General features: G+C 48.2%; 1 protein-coding gene across 1 annotated transcript; it reads left to right on the top strand.

Moving 5' to 3' along the window:
* The first annotated feature begins 1982 nt into the window (after positions 1-1982).
* On the top strand, positions 1983-25862 carry LOC144165046 (uncharacterized). Its single transcript, XM_077695203.1, has 4 exons — positions 1983-2471; positions 9775-10158; positions 24727-24925; positions 25673-25862. The coding sequence occupies exons 1-3, from the start codon at positions 2325-2327 to the stop codon at positions 24838-24840; spliced, it is 645 nt and encodes a 214-aa protein (XP_077551329.1). The 5' UTR covers positions 1983-2324; the 3' UTR covers positions 24841-24925; positions 25673-25862.
* The last annotated feature ends 269 nt before the right edge of the window (positions 25863-26131 follow it).

The raw sequence follows: 26131 nt of genomic DNA, 5'->3' as shown, positions 1-26131 counted from the left end.
GTGAATTTTAGAATGTTGCTGTCACAAGAAACTACAAATAACTCCATTGCTACTACATTTATATTATTAGGCACTCCCAAAAGAGCCACAACCTAGTATTGTCTGTTACTGACGGTTGCAATTAGCTTTGTACAAATGATAACGCAACATTCCTTGGAACTATGTTGGTTCATAGAGCTATAAGTTGCTTGTCTATGACGCTAGTGTAAGGAAGAAAATAGGGAATGACATAAAAGCCCTCATAAAGATTCCTGGACTTTCAAACAATGAATGCTACCTTTACGGTACTACGCTCTTCACCGCTGACATATTACCCACGACATATCGATACAGGGCTATGCACAGAAAACTCATCTAGCTTGAATTCACACAGTACGGAAATTAGCGTAGAGAACTCGTTTTTCTCGAAAGATGAGCTTTCTCGAAAAAAGATCGAAAAATTCCCATCTTGGCTGGCTGGCTAGAGTCACGCCAACGTATTTATGTTTTTTTTTTCTACGCGAGAGTGGAGTACCTTTAATATTAGGTGTGTAATAGTCAGTAAATAAGTGTGTAATTGGTACTGCAGCATGGTTTCTGTTATTGCAAAAGTGCTGATTGTTTGTTTTCCTCTTATTTATATTGTCTCTTTTTTTTGCTTGTCTGCATCTCGTTTTATTTTTTCCACCTCCCTCACCTCAAAGGCTGGAAAATAAAGGAATTGTTATTATTTTGGTCCATTCCATTTTCTTGTTATTGCCATTGGAGGAAATTTTTTGATGTTAAATGACATCTTCCAATCGAAACATCACTTTGTTAGGTTTCTAAGGTGCTAAATATGATCTTCGTGGGGTTTGATTTCACAGTCAATCATACAATTATCTGCAAACTTAAAAGTAAGATGTAAGCATTTATCTGAGCAGGTAAGTCATGAATAAAAATTAGGAACAAGATTGGAGCAAAAACACAGCCCTGCGGCATGGGCGTCCGCACAATTTTTTCTTGAGGGGGGCAAAACCTGTCGCTTCGTGGAGGGAGAGGGACACGGCAGCGGGTGGGGGCAAGTGCCCCATTTGCACCGCCCCCTCTACCGACACCCATGCCCTGTTGTTCATTGCAACTGTTGTTGATACTTGGTCATCAACAACATTAACATATAATTAACGAATGATTAACGATCAATGATAAACGAATTGTGTGCGACGGGTAAATAGGATTAAAACGACTTCTTTTTAGTTGTCGACGCTTTTCTACTGCAACAACATTCAACCTTATTTCCGTGTATTTCACTATGAAAGGCACGTACGTAATGAAAAATCTGCCAGCATGAAGCGCCGAACCAGGGAAGGAAGGCACCCTTCTAACTACAACGCGCGACCACTGAAAGCAACGCGAAAGCTTTAATTTATGCTGGCATGACCTTTCGACCACTATAATGTCTCAAGAAAGATTATCAATTTCCGCGAAAGCACCACCGCCGCCGGCAAATCTGATCCCCTTGAACTTGGGACACGATTCTCTCGCGGTCTTGGCATCAATTTCGTCCTTTCGGGAAAAGGGCTTTCGTCCTTCGCAGACTTCGTTCTGTTGTGGCAGTTACCTGGCAGTACCTATATCGACGATGGAACAACATTGATGAGAACAGGTTCTGTAAGGGTTTTTCCAATGCGTTTTTGAGCAGGCTTGGTTCATCTAAGCTAACCACAGAGCCTTTTTTTTCAGCGTGAATACATCATTCAGAGATCTTGACAGCGTGGCTCAACAGCGTGCACAGTCTCTGCTTCCAAGTAAAATATAACCTCCTTTCGTAAATTTAATTCCAAAAGTTGCTAATGCCACTCCAAAAAATCAAGTTTTCATCCTGAGAAATTCTCACTTCGATAGTTATTTCACAACAATGCTGTCCGAAGGGTCGGGAACAATGGCCAACGTTCATGTCGTCATTCATAGCGTCCGATCCGTGGGACCAGCGTGGCCCGTGGGATCGCGCTCGGCGAGCGTGGGCGGCGGAGGTTTCTTTTCCTGCTCGTCAGCTGTGCGGCCCACATCCAGCGCCGATTGACGGAAGAAAAGAAAGAAGGCTTCGGACTTTGGCCAGCAGCACGCGGGCAGTCCCCGGGTCCGGCGGTGGAGGCCACCACCACAACTGCGGAGGGGGAGGGAGGGGGAGCCCCCCGCTGGCGAAGTAGGTTAGTGTGCTGCCGCCGCGGAGAAAGGGTCCCCGCGTCACGTGGTGGACGGGCGCTATAAGAAGCCCATCCCGCCGGGCGGCCGCGTGCGCGTGTGCGCGTCTTTCTCGTGAGGGCCGGCGAGCAGAGCCGAGGTGATCCAGACGAGCAACAGCCATGCCGAGCAGCAGCCGTCCAACGGGGGTCACTGGCACCCATCGGGGTCAGTGCGCCGTCGCTGCCGTCGTCGTGGCCGCCACGGCGTGGCCCATCGTCTTCTTGCTGCTTGGCTCCGTGGCGCGGGCCGCCCCGACCACCTCCACGGTGAGTCCGACGCCGGGGGCCATACATTGTTTTATCGCGATATTTAGCGTGCCGGGACTACTTCTTCCGCTATCGATCCGTCAGGACCCCGGGATTGTCCTCCCCCCGCTTTGTGCTTGTGTGCCAAAGACGGCGTCGCCTGGTTTCGGCCTGTACAGAAGCCGTCCGCAGCCCCGAGCGGATCTTACCCTTCTGGAAGATTCATCAAACCCGTGCTCCCGCCCCCCTTCGTCACTTCGACGTTTCTCGCCCATCTAGTGCTCCATGGTGCTATCGTTCGGACCCCTGCTCCCCTCCCGATCTCAAAACTACTGTCTTAAATATCATCACGCATGGCATATCTTCAACCGTCGACCAGGCATGCGAATCTCTTCGGTTTTGTTGATGCCAGATACCGTGGTTGCTTTTTTCTTGATCCCGTCAGTAGACAACGAACATTTCACCGCACATTTATTTAGCCATTCTAGCGACGCCAAGCTTGACCTAACCATAAAGGGCGGTAACCTGGGAACCTTTTCTGAGGGACAACTGTCCTTGTTCTCCGGCGGCGCGTGCGCTTGTGGGTGCTGCAAGCAGTGACCCGGCACCCGACGAGCGTACTTTCTCGCGCCGCGCTCCACCTCTGGGAATGAGCGCAGAGACAGGGCGCGAGCGTTGACGGAAACAATGCAGACTGCGTCGCGTTCCTTTGAGAGCGACCTCATCGACGTCTACGCCCACGAAACGGCGGGGCGCGCCGAGTTCAGAGCGCCGTTTGTTCGTGCCGAGCCGATTGGGGAAGAGCGCACGCCCGCTCGTGATGACGGCTACCTCTTCTTGCCACGCGCATGTTTTGCGGTAGGAGCCTTCGAAGTGATTGACGTTGCCGTCTCTGATTTCATACGCGAGCAGCCGTATTCGCAGTACTGCTTCCTCCTCTGTCGAAACATTATAATCATCGCTGAATGGGGACACGGGAAATTCTTTTGAGCTCAGTAACCGCCTCTCTTTGTTCCAAGGTGAAAATTGCAAGAAGGCTACTTTGTATGGCGCTTCCCACCGTCAAATTCTAAAATAGCCAGAATATATTGCGCGCCCTTCTTGCTCACATATTCATTATGCCCAGAGCAGTGCATTTTTAACCACAGCTTGTCTGCTAGGGATGATAGTGGTAGTGTAACATAAAAGACACAGTATCCGTGTGTTCCGTAATGGAAGCTACATTAATTCTTCGAACCTAACCTGATAAAAATGGGATGTTTGAACTGGAGGCCGCATAGTGATGGGAAATTCAATGTCTTTCGTTACATTCCGTAATCGCAAAAAGTTGCCCATTTGTAAAAGGATAGATGCTAATTTTTAAATAGCCTATTTTTAGGCATGCTCAAATGCTTGGCCGAAGCATGCGTTATTTTATTACCAGATTATTACAATGTCGCTGCCGCACACCACTGCAAAAAAATGGGCTAAATAAGCCGGGATGTAGAGTGCTTGGGACATTTAGCAGCGTTCCGATAAAAAGTAAATAGCAAAGAAATTACTCAGACCATTGTTTCAGAAAACTAGGCGTAGGTTTCCGCAGGTTGGTTTTCAGCTTCTTCATCCTTAAAAGATCACTACACGTAGACATACAGTAAAGAAGCTGAGGCGTTGCTGGTATTGTGTCCCGTTCATTGTCTTGTGCAGCCCGCTGTTGAAGGCGGTCGCTATCTTTATTCGGGTTATGCAATCGTCGTTTCGATTTTTATTAAGCCGCGAAAACAAAACGGTGGAAAGTTACCATGACTGATGGCTTCCTTCGCACACAGCTATGCGTTGCCGCTTCGTTCCTGTAAGAAGCGTAAGATAGGTTTGTGTGAATAATTCACGACTCGCTTTGAAGGCTCTGCCGCCGCCTAACTTCCTGTAAACGTTTCAGGGGGCGTGAAGTCATCCCGCGTTTAAGACGACCGTTACGAGACGCTGCTATTTTTCCGCATCATGGTACCGCCCGTGCCCAAACGAAACGTGTCAAAACATATTAACGTGTAAGGTAAACGTGCGATGCTGAACAATGTATTGCCGGCTAGTCCACGCAAACTTGGGGCGCTTTATAAGGCGTTCGCTGAATTGCGAAGGGTAACACGCGCAGAGTGAAGGAAACAAAAACATTTGTTCTGTTAATATCCATTGGTCGGCTCATTACACAAATCATGCACCCCTCCCTCTAACGATGACGATGGTTGAACGCGAAGTTTCTCGCCGGGAATTTTTTGGTTTTTATCTGAGCGTGCACTGTGATTTGCAGACGGTTTGGTCTTAGACTCGTCGAGCGTGTCTCGCTCGCCGCAGCCTTGGCTTTTGATCGAAGCGGCTTTGACTAATTGGCACTGTATTGAATTAATGCTTACTCATAGAATGCTTACTCAGCATTGAATTAATCCTGGCTTTCACTCTTCACCATGTTCTTTCGCACGACTACAGCTTCGCGTTCAACTATCGTCGTCGTTAAACGTAGGGGGTGCATAATTTTTCTGTCTAATTTCGCCCGTCTATGCAGCGCCGTGCAAAGCTAAACTGCTTCAACCGTGTCGGAATGACGCAGTCGGATGGACGTCGGGTTCATAACGCGAGGGACAAACGTTCGATTCGAACCACGGGAACCGTTTTAATTGCAGAGAACTTTAGGCACCCGGCTTGTCGCCGTAGCTCGTCTACTGTTACGCTATCTAGCCACACCAGTCAAGCGGCATCACGCACCCAAACAGAGTCCCGTGGGGTCACACCCCCAAACAGACGCTTTGAAAAGATACCGGCTTGTCCCTCGATTCAGCCTTCCAGCTATAAGAGGTACTTAAACACAGGTATACATAGCCAGAACAATACGAAACTTCTGGAACCACTGGCACTTGTCATACATGGCCTCATTACTTGGCGCAAAGAAAATCGCTGGTACATTTAGGCAAAACACGTGTAACCGGCAGTCTCCGCGTCCACTTAGTTCTGAATGCTTATTGGGTTGGTTTTTACGATTGTAAGTGGGAAAAAAAAAGCAGCCGCCGAATGAAAAAACTCGCGTTCAAAATGGTGCAGAAACGTCCAGCACGTGCGAAATGAAAGCAAGCACAAAAAGTACAGAACTCCCACTCGTACTGTTGGAGGCGGAACAAGAAACAAAACGCAAAGAAAACGATGCGAGCTGTAGCAGGATAACTCGCGCGGGCATTGCGAAGGTGGTAAAATTTCGTTTCATTCAACAACCCTCTGTTCAATTCATCAAGAGAGGAATGATACAGAGAGGGGAAGGGAGTGATGGCGGTGGTAGCAAAGAGCGGAGAATGGCGCCACAGCTCTGCAATTTCCACCAGCTTTCACGTTGAGTGGGATGTTTTAATTTTTTTTCTTTCACTTCACCCATGACCGTAATCATCGTCAAAGATAGTTGGCTTCCCTGCAGTGCGTTTTCGATGCGGTATACGCAATCAGTAAGACATAGGAAGCTGCGCTTTAATAAATTGTTTTCAGAAGGAAGATGCTGGCGTCCTAAAAAAGACGGACAAGAGAAGCCTTGTAGTGGGCCACGCTTGCCGCTTCACCGCGCGGCCGCAGAATGCACTGAGGCAGGTCGAACATCGACGCCTCCCGCGGCACTTGAATGCACTCCGAGGGACGGCGCCAGAGGTGGGGCGAACGCTTGGCCAAACAAGGAAAACACGTACAACTCGTGTCTACTCTTCCAGAGAGCGCACGCGGTGATTCAGCACCCGTCTGCAAAGCGTCGCCCAGTTGCTTGCACGCTATGACCACATGTAATTTACTCCAGCATGCCTTCACGACTCGGTCACAGTGTGTAATGAACCTTCTGTCAGATCGGCTTAGCGTAGCTGCATATTTATCCTTCCGTACACAGCTTAATGGGGACAAAATTAGGGTGCATCCAGCGCCTGTGCTAAAAGTCTCACCGATACGAAGAGAGAGGCACAGGCTTTGAACTAAGACTGGACGTTGAGCTACTTAGGTATGCATGCTTGGCACTTCGAAAACCGCGCAGAGACGACGACAGGCGGCGCGACAAACAATGGCGTTGCAGTTTGTCACTTCTTCTGTCCTCGTCTGTGCACTGTTTTAAAGTTTTAAAACGGCTTTAAACGCCTTTACCTCTATTTTACAATAGCCAGAAGCCCACGGTGAAGTCCGTACCGTTCACGAGTGTAGGTGTATTTCTGGCCGTATTACGCTTGCAACAAAAAGCCGGGACATGCGCCACGTCGGCGTTTTTTTTTTTGTGCGTCATAAGTGAGTGCAGATCTCTAGAGAATCTCGTGTATATATAATACACCATAAGAAGTGGCAAAACGCCTTGTTTGTTCGTTGAACCACCTTAGGGAAAATCACCAGCCTTATATCGACACACAGGCTAATTCCCCGAGGTTATTATGCAACCTCTCTCCCTATGTGCCACGCCTTGCAAAGGCCGTGAACTACCGAACAATGTTCGCAATATGATATCAATACCAAAAAGATAGCAATGAAAATAATAAGCTATCCTAATGCCGCAGCAGATGATGTTTACTGGAAATGCAAGATTATGCAAAGTACTTCTGGCGTATGAGCTGTGGAACGCTTCGAAGTTTAAAACCACAATTTCGTTTTGAACCGAACAATTCAAATTATGGGGTTTAACGCGCCGAAGCTACACAAGACCTCTCAGGAGCGCCGTAGGCGAGGTCTCCGGATTAATCATGACCACCTGGGGATTCTTAAGGCACACCGAAATCTCGACACACGGCCGTTCTTGCTTTTCGCCCCCATCAGAAGAGCAGCCGCCGCGACCGAGATTGAAGCTGCCTCCTTGGGCTCAGCTCAGCAGCACAACGCCTTAGCCTCTCAGCCACAGCGGCGGGTTTCACATCGAACTCAGCCACTTCTCTAACAGCATACAAACAGTGCAGAAAGGAAAAGAAGCTTAGTGGACCATATGTTTGCGGATCATTCTGGAATCCGATGTAGGAGGCTGACATCCCCTGGTGTCAATTTTCTTCAAAAACACATGACTTCTGGAATCATAATCTGCTTTTTCAAGCTCCAAGTAAACCCCCGAAACCTTGATGCTGATTTGCGCGTTACTACGAACATGAACTCGTTCGTTGAAAACATTCCTATATACACGAGGCCCTTACCTTTTCAGCGTGTTCAGGCTACCCACAACCTGACTTATACGCGACTATTACTGCTCCACTCTTCTGTAGGTTCATCATCATCATCATCAGACTGCATACGCACACTGCAAGGCAAAGGCCTCTCTTACAGATCTCCAATTATCCTCGTCCTGTGGTAACTGCTACCAATTTATCCCCCCAACTTCTTGATCTCATCTTCACATTTAACCTTGTGCCGCACTGCCCCTCTTGCCTTCTCCGTGAATCCCCTCTGTAACCCTTAATGACCAATGCTTATCTTGCCTTCGCAATAAATGCAACGCCCACGTCCATTTCTTGTTCTTAATTTCTACTGGTATGTCCTTAACACGCGTTTGTTCCCTGACCCACGCCGCTCTCTTCTTGTCCCTTGTACCTATCATCTTCCGTTCCATTGCTCGCTGAGTCGGCTTCAATTTAAGTTTCAGCCGCTTAGTGAGCCTACATAACTGCTTATTTGTGCCTACGACCTATAAATTTTGCTCTGCGTAATCAGCTTGCAAAGCTCCAGCTGAACTTACCGTCTGCCATTCCAATCAAATTGGAATAAGCATTTCTGAAGCGACTCCAAGCCAGTGACGGCAAAGAACGGTTTCATCAGTCCGTGGGAGGCGTAATGGGAGACGACGCTGCAGATGCGGGTCCAGGGCATGAATACGAGAGCTCGCGAACTCTTGGGTAGTCCATTTGGCTATCGTGGTCTCCTGGGAAAGTTTGCGAAGAGTCCTAGCGGCGTCCGTCCTGGATAATGGAATAGATATGGTCTCCGACATTTTCTGTGCCAAGCGGGCGGCAGCCAACGTTACTAGAATAAACTCTAGTAACGTTGGGCGGCAGCATCCGAACTTTCATTGCCGACAATGCCGCAGTGTCTGGGAAGCCACTGAAAGGCAATGTCATGACCCGCTTGAGCAGCATGGTCATACAGCAGCCTTATTTCGGCCAGAAGCTGTTCATGAGGTCCACGACACAGGGCTTGGAGCGACTTGGAGCGATTGGAGGGCAGGCTTGGAGTCACAGAAGATCGCCCATCTTCGGCATGAGGCTTGCTCAATGGCTGTGAAATCTGCGACACACCGGAGACCATACGCCATCTTCTATGCGAATGTCCGCGTTTTTCATCGGCAAGAAGGCATCTCTCCTCAACTTTACGGAAGCTCGATTCTAGGCGGCCGTTCTCTGAGGAGAAAATCCTTGGCCGCTGGCATTCACTGTCATCTACGCATAAGGCCCCAAAAGCGCTCCTGTGCTTCCTAAAAACAACAAACTTGCACAGCAGACTGTAGCGCAAGGGACTGCCCTCTGTAAAGTCAATGAACTCTATCGCCTATAGCGCCGTGGCGCTGGCCACACCTCTTTACGCTCTCTCTTTATCTTCCCCTTCTTTTACTGCTTTTCATCTGTTTTCCCGTTGTTCCCCTTCCCCACGTGTAGGATAGCAAACTAGGCCACAGCCTGGTTGACATTTTTGCCTTTCCTTTACCTTTATTCCTTCCTTCCAGCCGAACTTAAATTTCATCTGACATGTTCCACCTAACCTTTCTAAGCAGTAATTCACTCAACTTATGCGAAAGTTTGGAAATTTTAATTTGTTATCACTTTTTCGTGCATGATTAGGCACATTTCCGGAAACGCACAGGGGCAGTCATAGACGAATGAAATGCGAACACAAACGAATGAACCACAGCACACGAATGGAGCATTTTTTGCAATTCAAGCCTAACTGTCACGTGGCTGTATGACAGTAACACAGTTGGGAAATGTGACCGTGCAAATATACCGCAACCGCGCCATTAAAAGATACTCCCGAAATATACTCTTACATTTTGTGTGTTGTGTTCATATGCTCGTTTTCGGTAAAGGAAGCAGTATTTGTGATAGAAGGGCTGCTACCATTACACGATGGTACATCATTATAGGAACCACTGTTAAGTTGGATTCCCTCGTTTTGCCTACACGAAGTAGTGGTGATTATGTAAACTCAATGCGTATAGATATCACTTGCTTGTTTTGGAGTATTGTACACCTGTTTTCTTGTTCTCTTCTCCCAGACTGTATTTATTCCAAAAATATTCTCTTTCGCACTTTCCCGGAAGCCCTGCCTAGCCGCATAATTTACGCGGCATTTTCACCGTCTGTCTGCGCAGCTCGAGCCCGCGGCTGACAGCGGCAACAACGGCACATCAACGGCGGCCGTGCCCGTGGGTCCGGTGGCGACGACGACCACCACAGCTGATGCGGCCGTGGCCAACGTGAGCAGCGCCGACGTGGGCTTCTCGTGCGAGGGCCGCATCTTCGGCTACTACGGAGACCCGGGCAACTGCTCGCTCTTCCACTACTGCGAGCCCTTCGCGGACCCGGAGAACAACCAGTTCGTGCTGCACGCCGCCTACCTGTGCCCCAACGACACGGTCTTCAACCAGCTCAGCCTCACGTGCGCCTACGCGCACGAGGCCCTGCCCTGTCGCCGGGCTCCGGAGTACTACTACATCAACTCGCACGTGGTGCCCGCCGACACGCAGGACTCGCAGGTTAGACACGAAGCGCGAAGTTTGCAGCTGACTCGCCTTAGCCCTCGCGCACAACGGTCGCAGGGGGAGCTAGGCCTGACGGGAGCTCCGAGTTTGCCAATTAGGCGTTCCAAAACAAAGAGCTGAAAGTGCACGCTGTCACTTATTTGGCAGGAAAACTGTGATGGGTATAAGCTACCGACACACGGAGAGAGAGAATATCCTGACTTCGGTCATATGAACCAAGTTCCTGCCTTGCTGCAACGAAGTAACCTTGCTTACTGGTTGGCTAACTGTTCATATTTTTAAGGGCGGTCTTGTCCCCTCATAACTTACGCGTATTCAATAGCATAAGTAGGCGCTGCGTTTTTTTCTCATTTCCTACAAGATCAATGACCGGAGCAGACACCAAGCGAGGATGTTCCGAGAGACTAACCGTGGCGAAAGGTAGCCACGTTTTGTGGCCGCATGTACTTAAGTCACAAAAAACTTGAAACAGCCATTCCGTTTACTAAGTCCTTCACTGACCTCCGGCCAGGGGCATAAATATGTTCAAAATATCCTTTTTGGTTGCACGGCCGGCTTCTTGTCAAATGTTCACTCGCACGGGAACTTGGATCGGGAAATAATTTTGTCACAGCATGTCATCATTCTTTGGGCCGGTGCGCATATTCACCTAGACCTCCTCGATTAAATCTTGTTGAGTCGTCGAGATCAAATTAGAGTTGTTGCCAGCCGCATTTGTGCTAGCCCTAAGAAGATTTTGGCAGGCATTGCCAAGTGAACTCTTTTGGTAACAATAAGGAAGCAAAAGCCTCTGGAAACGTGAAATATTTAATTCTTGCTTCAGTATGAGTGCACGTATGGGGCTGGTTCAAAGTAAAATGCAGGAGGACGGCAGTACAGTGTATAAGTCAGTCATTCACTGATTTCAAAAGCTTAGCCGCTCATATCGTGGGAATAAGTTGTGAATAAAAATCAGAGGAGCTGTTTGATATATATTTTTCGTGCTATTGATTAATTAGACGCGAGCAAACAGTCATTTCTTCTTTCTGGGTTAACTTTCCTGGCAAAGAAAACTTTCCTGGCAAAGATAGAGGTATTTTCCCTCCAGGACGACACCCTGCATTTCATTGTATTTTCAAGCAAGCTTTTTCTTTGTTCAAAACGTCAAAAAAAAAGAAAAAAGGCGTCGGGGCATTGTAAAAACCACGAATCTTTTTTCCACCATCATTCATTCCTTGCGCACAAGTCGGGGCCATCAGGAAGGGGCGATGACAGGTCCAGTCGTTAACCTCGAAATGAACGATCCTTTCTCTGAGCACACAGCATCGGTCGCAGTGCCCTACATAGGATGGCGTTGCACCTGCCCGGATTAAACACTGCAGGGCGGTTAACTACCCCGCACTTCCTAGACACAGTAGCCCTTCAACGAGGAAACGCGCGCAAGTGGAGTTCGCTGAACCTTGCAGGGGAAACCCCGGGCGCGCGTCCAGATTTCCCAATTTCAAAAACGGACTGCGCAGAGACACCAATCGCGGCGCTCGTGCGCGCTCTCATCGAATACAGTGGGCGTTGATTGGGGCGTTCAGTTGCTGTGAGTAGGCAACCACTCACGAAGCAGGTCTCGCGAACTCTAGCAGTTTTGCCGGACATTTCCGTTTTCCCAGGTTACCAAAAGGTCTGCTTCTGGCAACAGACTCTGGAAAAAAAGGTGGCGAGGAGCTGTCAGTTCATATCTGCAGAAATTCTAACAAAAAACGCTAGGGGCTGCTGAAATATTTGTTCCAAATACAACCAGCATTGAAGAGAGAAGAGAAGCAAAGGAGTAAGAAGGCGTGTTAGTATGCATTGTCGTCAATAGCCGCCTCTGCACCTCGCTTCACGTGCAGATCTTTAAAGCCGATTTATTTATAAAGAAATTATTATTCAAGAAGCCTCCCGTCTTCTTGAATCCGTTCCAGAGCAGGCTAAAGCCATGTTACTTTCAAGGACAATTGGCTTAAACTATGTAGTACTTTGAAGTGTTCGTACACTGGCAACAACCAGCAGAAACTACTCTATTACTACATCAACTGAGATAATCTGGTCGCGCGACAGGTCGCACCTTACGTTCGACACGCGGGAGAACCTACGACAATCGGACATACGCCATGATGTTTATTACAACAAAGTTTAGAACTTACGGATAGTGCAGTACATCAACATAAAAATAAGGGTAGGTTTTCTTTTTACCAAGCCGCAACAGGTGCAGCGTTAGTCTCAACTGTGTAGGTACAGTGCGTCATTTCAGGGCATGTGTAATCATCGCCAAACCTATTTGCGGAAACACCCCGTTTATCGGCGGCAAGTATATGCCCCAACTTGTTACTACTGACAAATACTTTTGCACAACTACTTTTGCAGGCGCACTAATATGCAAACGTAAATATCTATCACCACCACCACCATCATCATCATCATAACCACGATCAACGGCCTGCTTTTCTCTACTGCGGGATGAAGGCCTCCACTATTTTTGGTAGTCGTTCCTGTCTTCTGATGTCCAAGTCCATCCTTTGCCTGCGAATATTTTTGCCAGCATCCCTAGGTTGGTCTTCCTGTACTTCAATCCCACCTCTCTGGGTCCACTCTGTTACCCTGGTGGATAGTCCACACGTTTTCAGCTTTCAGATTTACATGCCCAGCTTAATCCCACTTCTTACTCTTCCACCCGACTTTGTTCCCCGATGCGGGTCGCTCGTTTTCTGCACTTAAGCTTGACTGCTATCATCCGTCTTCCCATTGCACATTAGGCTGGCGGATAATGTAGATACCAAAACGCTTATTTTGTTTATTTAGGTGTCAACCGTGAAATGCTGTTTATGATAAATAATCGTGCAGGCATGAACCCAGCGGACGACAGCTTTAACGAGGAGACATCTGCTTACACGGGGAAAAGTAAATTTTGGCTTTTGTAGTGGCAAAAATTGAACAGGTTGCGGCTGGTAGGGCGATTCTTTTGCGAATAAAGGTGCTTGTAGCAATAAAAGAAATCGGGGATCCCTCTCCCAATTGAAATGAACTTTTGTCATCTTAAATTTAGAAGCAGCGGTGGGGGAGGAACGCATTCCGCCGGAATTTCAAAGCTGTCCAATGTCTTCAAATTAATTATCTGCAAGCGCACATGTTCTATAACCTTCAATATACTACTCCCCTTCCTTGATGCATAACGGTACCGTGGGGGGATGGTTCTGATTTGGCGTGTCGGTCTATTTCACTTCACGGAAGTTGTCAGAACCAGTACAGCATTGGTCTCCAAGCTAGTCACATTTATTCTTTCACGTGGACATGCATATCATTGTGGTTAGTTCAAAGTTACGTTTCGAGGCGGACCCACAACTGGACTTCCGCTTACTATAAGGTAAGGCCTAGTTACGTGAGCTGAAACTTCGTACACACTGGCATGCCATCTTTTCTTTTCCACCTCCATCAGAGATGCTGCCGAGGCCTCGAATGGAAACTACGAACTCGTGCTCAGTAGTACAAAGCCTTATCTACATAACCGTGGCGGAGCGCTCTTTCCATTATAGCATCATGGCGTGCGTGAACTGTGGAACCCAACAGCGCTAGGTCAAAAAGGAAGGCTGAGCTACAGTTTTCGGCTGGTCTGGTCACGCCTGCTCCAGATCTGGCCTATAGGCGGTATGGACGAAGTAGCTAGCAGGAGCACCCCTAGCCACAAGGTTTGTGCTGCCTTCTCCCTGCCTTTGCCCCTCAAACGCGTTACGTCAGTCGCCTTGTGCGCGGGGTCTAAAACATAAATAATTGTGGTCAATGTAAATGAAATAACACGCTGCGCTCAAAAAGCACCCACTCACCGAAACGATTGGTCAATCAAGGCGTTAATTATTAAGAAGACTGGCACGTTATTCTCGAACAAAGGACATCAGAGCCTTGCGCGGGAACAGACTGGGGAAGTAGGGAATGCTGCTGGGAAATGGCACCATCGAAGTGCGTCAAAACGAATTCGCAAAAATCCGCCAGATCGGCCACAGAAGGAAACCTTGTTAGCACGACTTCGCGCATCGGCAGAGCTGCCATCATTCGTGGGTGTACCCATTGGTCATCTTTCGTGGGCTATTCTTCGCAATACCAAATCTCAAGATCTTTCTGGGTGCTCGTTTCCTTTTGTGCTGCCATGATTACAATGCCAGCCGGCTGTCCCTTCATTTATACGAACCGAACTTGTCTACCATGTCGCCGGCTGGCTGGCTGGCCAAATACATCTCCAACTTTACGGCTCCTTCACCGCTACTTCCGTCAGTAGCCTGTTACCGTACTTGTTCAAGTAAAACAAAAGCCGAAAGTCCCAAAGACCGGCTCACGTGCGTTCCCTGTTTCCTTTATCTTGTGTTAACACGTAAGTTTTTGGATTCATTAGTATTGCGTCTAAACACACTGTGGCACTTTCAAGATAGTAGAATAATCCACTTGAACTCCTTGTCTCAACTAACGGTCGATGCGGTCCACCTAGCAGCGCTGCAGTCAACGGTAGATCTGGTTCGGGTGTGTTTTTGTGATACAGAAAACACCCCCAGCATCTCTCCAAGACCACTACAAGGAAGCCCGATCACACTGGGAGCAAATCTTCCTTGGCCATACTCCCTGGCATCCGCCCTGCCATACAAGAGAAAGGTGTCCCCCTTGATCCTTATCTACCGGCGTTTGTCTCATTGTTAAAACCAAATTAACCTTTCAATTTATGGGGTGTACCTTTTTTTTAATTTGCGAAATAAATTGCGCGCAAATAGCGCCCAATAGAGCAACTATAGCGCAAATACCTAGGCGTGTTTTAAGTTTGTGAACCTGCCAGCAGGCTTGAAACGCGTGCTGGAGTCTCAACATCGGATGAATAGTGTTTTTTTACATAAGGTTTTCTTCTGCTTACAGTATTCTGGAGTACAGACAGACCGGGCGAACGGCAAGCATATTGGGTATCACAGCAAAAAGTTATCCAAGCAAACTTTCGTTGTTGAAGTGCCTTTGATCTGAGTGCTACTGACACGGTAGCGTTGATCAAATTGCTAGCCGTAAAGCACCAGCTGTAAAGCACCGTCGGAGTCCCTCGTTTCTTCAAAGCGTATTCTTGGACGAACAACAGGTGTCTGCATCACCTTATTGCAAGGGCAAGGCAACCTTACAGAAGGAAGCCCTGGCAACTTGTCACTCGTTAAACCGCGACTTGGCTTTTCAGGTTGGCAGAATATTTAGTTGTAAGCTGTTGCGGTGCCGAAATGTTGCTTTGGTTACGTTTATGTTATCAGCTGCTTTATGTTGCTGCTGTAGATGCATAATAACCAGAGCTGGAATCAAGTACACCGCAAGAAAAGATGCCCCGCTCTGTCGATTTCCCAGAGGATAGATTACTCTAGATATTAATAACCATGAAGGCCTTACTCAGTGTCTGAGATTGGCGCATGGGAAAGCGCTTTATTACGTCTACACTCTTGTAAATAACAAAAATCGAGGCATTCAGGATGAACTCGGAGAACGTCGAAGCAGGGCTCTTCTGGAACAGCTATAATTTTATTCATTAAGTTGGTGTAAACAGCTACAAGAGCCGTTTCTTTTCTCACTGTCGCCACCTGCTTGTCCTGCACTCAGGGTGCGGGCGCGTTTCTCAGCTATTGATGCTGTCTTTCCTGTCCTGAAAACGTCCTAGCTTGGTAAAAACGCGCCGGGGCGCTCCCACGTCTTAAGGTAGGTACGAGCGATCGCACTGCAGGCGTGTGTAACCGGCCATCTAAAAGGAAGTAAATAACCAGAGACTAAAAATATCTTGTAAATAGAACGAAGCATGGCGGAACTAGTACTAAGCGGAACTGTTCGCTGTTGTGTGAGCCTCCACGGGATATTTATGAAGTCTCCGAAGAGGGGAATGGCTATGCAGCCTTACAACCGGCTTCAGGTTGGACACGCTTCCAGAACCATCGTATATGTTGCGTTTTGTAGTTAGAGGTCTTATATATTTAAGTATTTCGATACGCCCCTGCGACTAAGAATCAGCTACTATTTTATCTCTGTCTGATGTCTGCACAATACGAGGGCTAGTTATCACGACAACGCCATTTGTCCCACAGGCGGACGGGACGCCATTTCTGCTAGAGCAGGCAAGCTTCATTGGGATGACGAAACTGTTTAAATAGGACAGCTTTGTCACCAGCGTAGGCATGACATTCCTAAGAAATAATAGCGCGTAAGACGGTTGTGTTTTGTGATTCTGTATGCAGACGCTATTCGCTTAGTATTGTCATACGGCGAAAAGTTCAATTCGCAAGGCGCGGCCAACTGCTCCGGTGGGAAAATGACCGAAGGGTTACCCGTTGAGCCCCTGCCCGTTCGAGCAGCGTTTTTCCTTCCACCGAAAGCCGTCGGGGACGGTCGCGAGCGATGGGGCCTGACGGCCCACCTTCAGAAAGGGGTCTGGGCGACTGGCGGCGCGCGCAAATTCGCGCTGCACGAAGTGGCGGGGTAAGCGAACGGTAAAGGGGGCCCGCTACGCGGAAAAAAGGCGCTGCCCCCTTGGCGCCGCCTGCAATGGGCGCCGACTATTTCGAGAGTGCCGAGATTGGCAGCGGACAGCGGAGCCGCTAACCGAAGGAGAAACGGGCCCGACGGCCGATAGGAAAACCAGTTCCGCGCCGACCCCGCCGCGTGTTAAGGGACGTCAAAACAGGCGCCGTCCGCCGCGGCGGCACCCGAAGAAGCCGATAAGGAAAACAAACCCCCAAAGGGCTAATCAAGCGCCCGCCGCGACCCACTCGCTGCCTCCCCGGATCACGTTCGACACTGCCGGCCGAAACAATGCGTTTGACCCCGTCGCGTCTCCTCCGCTCACGTTTTTGCACGCCGCCGAAGCATGCCAACGGGGGGGAGATGCGCAAAGCGGAGGCGCTGTTGGAACGGGCAAGAATCCATTCCGTATGGCGACCCCGCTGCCTAGCCCACTTTCTGATTCATTGTAGCGCGTCTGTGCTACTTTCTCTCCCCTGCCAGCGAGCCAGACAATGAATATTGGCGCAGGGAGACGTTATTTTTTTACTGTAGGAGAAGACCGAAAAGTGATTAGTGGCGTGCTAGAATCCCGCGCTCTTCCTGGCTGTTCCCTCGTGCTCCGGGTTCAATAGGTTTCTTCGCGTTTAAAGCTAGACGGACACGATGCAGGATGGAGCTCCATCGGCGTCCAGCACTCCCGTCCTGACACATCGGGTGATCGTATCATTAACGAGAAATCGAAACGGACACCGAAGCTATGCGGTGAGCGGTAAAATTATGGGACGATGTGGTGAAGATTTGCTCTATGGGAGCACAAGCAAGCTTAATTTGTTCTATTTGCGTCATTAGGTGGATCCGAATTAATCTTGCTTGTCCTCTTTAACCCGTTTGCATCAGGCACACCATAAGCACCTGCTTGTACAGCAATGTCCAGCACACCCGTGGGGGCATGTAGTCTTGGGTACTTAATGCTGGGCACGTCAGGCTTTGCAAGGCTTCAGAATATGCGCACATTCTCGTGCGGACCCGTTAGTGTTCGCACACAAATTGATTGATTGATTGATTGATTGATTGATTGATTGATTGATTGATTGATTGATTGATTGATTGATTGATTGATTGATTGATTGATTGATTGATTGATTGATTGATTGATTGATTATCTGTAATGACAGAGTTGATTAGCTGTTTTATTGAGTGCTGTCCAAAACACTTGCGTGAGTATGCGCTAATCTGTTGCTGCGTAACACTACGATAACCTTCGGAGCCCGCGCACTGGATTCAAAGTACACGGACCGATTGCTTACAGTTGCCCCACGCAGTTTCCGTACTAAAATGTTCGGAGCTCTTCAAAGCACATTAGCATAGCGCAACGCTCCAGAAAAGAACACACACGAATGCTGAAAATTTATTTGCTTGAAGGTGAGCAAATAATTTTAACGGAGTAAGTTATCATTAGTTTCTGGTCTGGAATAGTGAAAAAAAGTGTTTAATACGGTCAATGTAAGCATTACTCGTAGCTTCCTTACCTGCTTTTTTCCCGGCCTCGTAAATTTCCCGCGTTACTGGTTCTGACTTATACATGTTGCTTGACTTTTCCTCGTCTACTTCATACAAAAAGAATTCTGGAAGCAAGCCTTCGGGCTTGGTTGAAGAATACAGAAGTCTACTGTCTTGACTCAAAGATGAATGCTGAAAGTTGAAGATTACGTACACTCCTAGTCAATGCTAATCACTTTCCTGCCACTTTTTTTGCACAAGAGATGCTTATGCGCACGTTTCTGTGTGAAGTGGCCATACATCCCATAACGTACGAGCTGTTCGCTGGGAACGCTCAGAAGCAACAAGCCCTGCAATCGTAACACCGACTGTGCAATCTAGGCATATATAAGTACACAACTCTTCTAACCAGATGCCATGGTTCACAAAGTCTGCATAGTTTAGTGTTAAGAAAACCTGGAGCGCATTTGCGACAAAACGCTCGAACATAACCGAGTATGCAAGGTTTCTTTTAAATAAAATATGTAGGAGGGTTTGTTACGAAGACGAAACGAATTTTCTGTAACTGGGTATAAAACAAAACCATGTCGAAAACAGGCGAGGTGAGGGGAACAAATTCGAGGCTGTCTTGAGCCGTCTGCTCCAACAGCACGGGTGATAATTCTGAGTGACGCAGTGACATCTGGGCTACCACTGCTTTTCAGGTTCTGGGACATGTCAATGTTGAAGAGCTAAACTTACTTAACTCCCTTTCCCTAACACCAAATGTCTATATATGAAGCAGGAAAACACTTCTGGGACGCCGGCGAAGTGTATGCAGAACTATTCAAGACACGTAACGCAAAAAGGCATACTTTGCACGTTTCGGCTGAGGGGGGCGAAAGGGGGGAGGGTGATGCCCAGTTTATTGCCATCTCGAAATGTGTCCTCCAGCTACACCACCTGACGGAAGCGTCAACGAGAACAAACTGTCTTCCATTCGCTGTAACTTACCCCAGATCGTGCCACAACCGGGCGACTGTTGCCTCAGCAACATTGAAAAACCCTTAGACAATACAGTGAAGATTCAAGCTTCCCAAGCAGTGTATCCAGGTATTTGTACCCGCGTAGAGCCCTACCATCGACGATACGAGAGTGAGATAATCGCAGCATCCACCGGAGTTTTCTGCGGGAGCTTCCCAGCGAACCGCTTCGATTCTCCACGCCGCACGATTGAGGGCGCTAGATTGCCGTTCTTACAAGTCGTGCATACTACAGCGATTGCAAGAGGTGCATTTACCATTACCTATGTGGAAAGGGCTGCGTGGACGTAGGCCGTCGCTACCGTGAGACCTTCGGGGGAAGTACAATGAGACCCGTTCCACCCGCTTTAATTAAGTTATTTGAACGGAGGTCAATTCTAAGTCAGAGCCTCCGGCTGCACGGCGTTAGCTCTAGCTTATTCGGGGATGATTATTTTAAGCACATCAGTATTCAAATATTAATATTTGTTTAGCCCCCACCATTACTCTCTGGGCTCACCCCACACTTTCATTACCAAGCTATAACATGGAACAGTCGTGGTTGAGATTACTTAAGGATTCTTATTGGGAGTTGCCATTGTTACATTGAAATCTCGGGGATTTTTTGATCTTCCCAAATGAGCTTGGTGTTCCCGTCACGGGGGCTCAGTGTCTAAGGCGTTGTGCTGCTGGGGTCACGGACGTGGGGTCGATCCCTGCCGCGGTGACCGCTTTTCTGATGGAAGCGAAAAGCGAAAGCGGACGTGTGTTGAGGTTTCGGCGCGCGTTAAAGATCGCCGGGTGGTCAAAATTAATCCGGAGCCCTCAACTACAGCGCGCGTCTTAGACCGGGCGCGTTAAACTCCAGAACCAATCACATGAGACTGGTGTTCAAAACTCTCAAGGAGCGGCTAATGTGATAAATGATTTCAGTCGATAAAGTATCGCTCTCATTTCCCGTATGACGACTGGCAGGGCGTCTGCTTCGTCGCCGTCTTATGTTCGTAAGTAACATTTTGAACTTGTAACGCCTGCTTTAGGGTGCCGTCAGCCTTTACGTCAAGCACCCTAAAGTACAATTTGCGCGCTTAAATAAACAATATGCAGGGCGCAGAAAAGTATTGTGGACAGTAGAAAAAGAAACGGAACTAAAACCACTTTTGACTGCACTTTAACTGTGCAGAACACTTCAAACTGTATACATAATCTCACCTTAACGATTTTTCTCGGCAAAACTCCAAAACCGCAGTACCCCACCAAAGGGTCACCCACAAACCTCTCGCTTTTCTGCTGTTGTTGTGAACCAACATTATTCATTTTCTACACATAGACCAACTTGCTTAACACCAATTTGGGCGAGTGCGTTCATGCTCTTAAGTGGACAGTGAAGTGAATTTGCTAAGCTTCTGTTTTTGCTTGCATTGCGTAGACTGGCTCCAACAAGCACACTTTTCATCGTTCATTCGGTCAATAAGGCGATATCTATTTTCTCAAGCCTGAAAGAAGAAAAACTCCCATGCGCGGTTTGTGGCAGCCAAACCAAGTAAAGCAGTGACGTTCATACTAAATGCTAGGTGATTGGACGATGGCTAATATTAGAATTCAAACCAGTTTCCATTTCGGTTCTGTGAAGCAACATGCCCGGCATCCGACGTTCTCGTTGGCTGGGCATTCTCGATATTTCAGTAATCAGTATACCGCGCTTCTGCCTTATTGTCGGCTGCAAAAAGCATCAGACAAGCTTGCCAGCACGGCTTGAAATCGTAACAATCACAAGCCGAGGCGTACGCAGTGGATGAACGACCTCCGCGCCACCGGAGACGCTCAAATGTGATAGACGTTTTCCCCACCTTTGGAGGTTGCCGGGCTCATGCCTGTATCGTTACGGGCCTGTTCGCACCAGGCCACGGGTCGGCTGATTCGGGACTGGGCCTGCAAGGCGCCGGTGCTTATGGCAATACCACGCCGACGAGAAATTGCCAGCGCGTCAGGGTCAGTCTGCACGCGTTCTGCGAGCTCGCGAGTGAAGCAATGTACGCTACAGCGCAACTGGGGTGAAATAAGTACACGCAACATTGCCAAAAAACAACTAAGTCAACTAAAAAAACATGCGCTATCGCGGATTCCAACTTGCGAATTGGAAAACGACGGACCTAATGCTTTAGACCACTCGGACATACCCCAACGCTGTAAGGCATGGAAATATAAAGTACATACTGTATAGCTTGTTTACATTTTGATTTAGTTATAGCATTCCAATCAGATTAGATAACTATTTCTTGAAGAAAGTTCGTCCAGTAAGCGTCCCCCAATTCCCACAAATATGTCATCTCTATAGCGACTGCATTAATCAGAAGAAAAGCGATCGCGAATGTGTGGTCGTGCTTTTGGTCGTTGTGCTAATGGACCCGGCGCAAACAGTGCTTCGTGAAACTTGGTTTTGCGATGTAAATTAGACCTTAGGTTAATTTTAATTCCTTCGTACTTAACTTCGCTGACTCTTCTCCGTCCCTTAATTGGCCTTAGATTTTTCTTCTAGCGCACCAATCAGCGAAGCATCATTGCATGTACGCTGTGTGGAGTTGCTTGGACTGAGAGCTTGATACAGTGCACAAACGAACAAACTAAAGGCACATTCTTCCAGGCACAAACGCGGCGTGGCTTAGTTTCAAGTGTGCGAACGACTTGCAACAACTCGCCGGCGGCCGGCCGACTAAATGCTTGACCAACCGATTCTGTCGGAGGGTTGGCGAGCCGTGCAGTACAAAAGTCAAGCCAAGACTTCCCGTTTGAACGTTATAACAAACGTCATTAGGAAGCGACAAGGAGGATGCAGAGAGGAGGACAGCACTTTCGAATTGATGTTTCTACTGAATAAAGTCGCGCGAACGCAGCGCGAACGGTAGAAACATGGCCTATAGAATCCAGACTACAACTTGCGCTAGTAATCCCACAATGTTTACTAATCACGTCAGTGTTTCTTTAGGAATAGAAATAATTATTGGCGAAATAATTCATCATCATCATCATCAGCCTGACTGTATCCACTGTAGGACGAAAGCCTCCCTCAAAGATCTCCAGCCACGTCTATGGAGGGCTAGCTGAGTCAATGGGGCGCCCCAAAATTTCGAGGCTCATCCTTCCATTGAGTTCTCGGCCGACCTGTGAGTAACAAAAGCCAGAGCTTACAGAATTTAATAAATCTTTTTCGAGTGCCCAACATAGTAATGTCAAAAAACAGATTTGTGAAATCCCGTTCCTTCCGATTCCGCTGTGAAACTACGGTTTTGCAGGCAATTCATCTTCAAAATCCTTTAGCAGCTACTCTATAAGATGGATCTTCCCGTTAATTTTTGCTGCTTCTACTGTTGTTAATAGGACGAAGCTCCGACGAGCAAAACTGCTGTGAATGAATCGTCCCAGAGTGCGTCTCCAGCTCTACGGGCCAAACACATAGTGGATTGCAAGCATAAATGGAGCGGCCAAATGTATCCATCCAAAGCCTACCATGAGTGCCTGCAAGCTATTAGCGTCAAAAGTTTAGTTCCGAGGTACAAAATCCCACGAGGATGTGCGGCACCAACGGAAGCTCTTCCGCTGTCCTTCAAGCCAATCCTTCAAACTAATTTCCTTCAAATCTTGGTGGATCTGGCTGCAGGTACATTTGGCAGTTGCACCGGGTGAATCGTTGGGTGGATTGACGAGCCGTTGGCTAAATACTTTCATGCTTGCCAGGCAATGACTTCGAGCTGTCCCCTGGTGGAGCTATCTGCCATGTTCCGGTGCAATTCATTACATTATAACCGCTTTACCATCACTTGCTGTTCAGAGAAACAAAGGATAGAAATACGAAAACATTGCGAACGCGACATTTTTATTTTTTGAAGGGCTCATTGCTTTACCCGACGTCTTTTCCGCCTTTCACGATAGCACGTCAGAGCACTCTGCTGGAAATCTGAATAGGAATCTGGCCAGCTCTAGAAGAGGAGTGAGTATTCGGGGTTGGGACAAAATAGAGATGGATAAAGCTGCTGCTCCAGCACCCCAGTAGAATACATACGGAGTCAATGCATGTCCTCCCAATCATAAAGGAACTCTAACAAACGCCAGGAAGTCCAAAAGTAGAAGGAGGAATTGATTAAAGTAATGATGTGCTGCCGCTGATGTCCTCTTTCGGCGTCCGTTCGCACCTAGCCCATTAGAAGGATGCAAATTATCCGAAAATGTCCTCGGCTTCCCCAGTCCGCCCTGATTAGAGTTTGGCCTGTATTTCGTTTCCAATGGTGTATACGCAAACAATAGAAGGAACGCTTTGCCCTGCACGTTACGATGCCATTTTCTCACAGGCATTTTAACATGAAAGTGTTTTATTCCCGGATACACAAAGATTTCGCTGACGTCATATCCGCCACGAAAGTTACGCCAATAGAACGAAACAAGCGGCCTGTAAAGGGTGCACCCCTGCACACAGAGTCTTCTTGCGGGGAAGCAACCTTTAGAACCGAAGAGTACGCTATACTTAGGGTTGTTCATTTTCGGGTTTTATATTTTAACACGAACGTGTTTTATGCCGCCATACATAATGATTTCACTAACGTCATATCCGTCATGGAAATGACGCCACTACATCTTTGCCGAAGCGACCCGCCAGTAGGACGTCGCTTGCCAAGCACACCCACAAAAAAGACGCCGATCCGCAAGTCATGCTCAGCTGCAGCTTTCGCTGCACATCTCACTTTTGTGCTTTACTTATTCGTGTGACAGAGGTATCAACTACAGTTTTTTGTTTGCACCCTCGAGGTCCGAAGGCTGTCATTCTGCGTTAACTACTCGTCGAATAAAGCGGGTTAAGCTTCACTGTAGTGCCTTATAATCCGAGCGGCCGGTAACTACTCGTCTAATGAATCGGGGCAAGCTTCTCTGGGGTGCATTAATAATCCGAGCGGATTTCTCGCTCCGCGCGCAGACAGCGCAGTGGCTACGCAACTCCGAAAACTCAGAGCGCTCGTTAGCGTTCTCTTTAGCTTCCTTCAAAAGACGGGACTGACGAATTCATGGTGAGGTGGTCCCATTATTAGATCATTAGTTGGCGTTAGGGCGGGGCTATTGCAGGCACAACTCGCCAGGCCAACACCGCCTGATGCAATAAAAAAACGTGACCACAACCATGCACTTTAATTTTTTTGTCTCATCTCAGCCGGCAGGGAGGCGCAAAACATGCTCACCAATGTTTAACATGTAATGCCTCTCCCAACTTGTTGTTCACGGGAATAGTTAATTTTATTAAAATTCTGTCCACCGGCGGCCTCGTTTAAAAATAATGCGTCGTGTCTAACGTCAAGGAAACCGCCATCCCCACGCTATAGGTACAAATGAAATCAGTGGCTGAATGTGCTGTGTGCGTTATGCATACTTCCGACGCACTTTCGACGCACTTTTATGATTTCCCTGTTACACCCACAGCTTGAACAAACAGCTCAGTTGAATAACTCGAACTGCGCACGAAACGCTGTCTACATGGCGATCGTTGTTTGTTTTTTTCTCCGCGCAGAGCACGACGGACTCCGGCAGCAGCGGCAGCAACAGCTCGACGGCGGCTCCGGACACGGCGTCCTCGCAGACGACCACGACGGCCGCCCCGGGAGACCAGGCGGCCACTTCGTAGGAGGGGCGCCCCTTTCCGCGCACGGGGAAAGGGGGGCGCCATCCTCGGCTGTACATACAAGGGCCCCGCAATGGCGGTCACCCCGGTAGGTGCTGCGCGCCGCCTGTGTGCAGTCCGCACCCACCCGCCGCCGACCGGCGAGGCCTCCTTTAGGCAATTTTCCCGTTTCAAGGTCACTGCGTGCAGTGACACCGAATACCGCTGACAGTCACGAACCGTGAGGGCGTAGTGGTCGATACAAAGTTACTGCCGTTTAGTTAGCCTCAAGTGCGTCTCAACAGGCAGTAATGTCGTCTGTACGACACACGGCATATAAACGGCACAATTTACGTGTAAATCATACCTCGTCCGCGCCCCCCACCCAATTAACGGGAGGGGAAGGATAAAAAGGGGAGTGTGCATGTGTGCAAATACACCAAATCATTTGTCATTGTATGATGAGTCTTACGAATTGCCTCCGAAAAGTAATTACCAGATATGTTTTTGCACAAGCCTACATATTTTTTGAGGGGAGGTGGGATTTAATTTTTAGCAAAACTTGTTGCTGAGCGAGTTCGTTCTTATTTAAAGAAAAAGAAAACGTTGCGCTAAGCAGACGTGGACGAAGGAAATATACGGCACCGGTATCTCTCGTATCTTATCTTCTTCGCCCTCGTGTGTTTAGCGCCGCGTTTGTGTGTGTGTGTGTGTGTGTGTGTGTGTGTGTGTGTGTGTGTGTGTGTGTGTGTGTGTGTGTGTGTGTGTGTGTGTGTGTGTGTGTGTGTGTGTGGCTTTTACCTCACCGTGCCTTAAGCAATGAAGCAATTTATGTCGTCCCATTGTCATTTTCCAGCAATTTGTGCGACTGTTTTTGTACCACCACACCTGCGTTCCTGCACCGAGAGGCTCTACCGATACATCAAGGTCCGATCAAGTCCTGCATCCATCCGAGGTCCCGCATAGAAACTTGGCGGCCGAAGCTCGACGCCAAGTCGTGCGACGCTGCCAGGCGAAATGCTGCATTAATAAACCAAAACATTCCTACCACCACTCAACGCCAACTGTCTCAATTTCTCATAACAAAAACAGCGTGCTTTGTATATCCGCGTTCACCCCATCATTGGCCATCAACCATGAACTGAGATAAGTTGCACTAACAATTGCCGGGCCAAAAAATATGTCACGTTAGAGGCAACAACAGCGATTCGTTCACAGTTTATCTAAGATCGAATGGAATCGCGAAGGTGTGGACAGCAGCGTCTTCCCTACTTTATGCATGAATGCACAGCGCGCAGGCAAGATGCCAGAGAAT

Source organism: Haemaphysalis longicornis, unplaced genomic scaffold, assembly GCF_048455015.1.
Source record: "Haemaphysalis longicornis isolate Haplotype H1 unplaced genomic scaffold, Haemaphysalis longicornis Haplotype H1 scaffold_14, whole genome shotgun sequence".
Classification (NCBI taxonomy): Eukaryota; Metazoa; Arthropoda; class Arachnida; order Ixodida; family Ixodidae; genus Haemaphysalis; species Haemaphysalis longicornis.
This window is presented reverse-complemented; position numbering and strand designations above follow the sequence as displayed.

What these genes read in the sequence shown, in the direction of transcription:
- LOC144165046 (XM_077695203.1), top strand. Translation starts at nt 2,325, where the DNA reads ATGCCGAGCAGCAGCCGTCCAACGGGGGTCACTGGCACCCATCGGGGT. An exon ending in CCGCCCCGACCACCTCCACG is followed by an intron (nt 2,472 to 9,774) that starts GTGAGTCCGACG and finishes CTGTCTGCGCAG; the next exon opens with CTCGAGCCCGCGGCTGACAG. An exon ending in CCGACACGCAGGACTCGCAG is followed by an intron (nt 10,159 to 24,726) that starts GTTAGACACGAA and finishes TTCTCCGCGCAG; the next exon opens with AGCACGACGGACTCCGGCAG.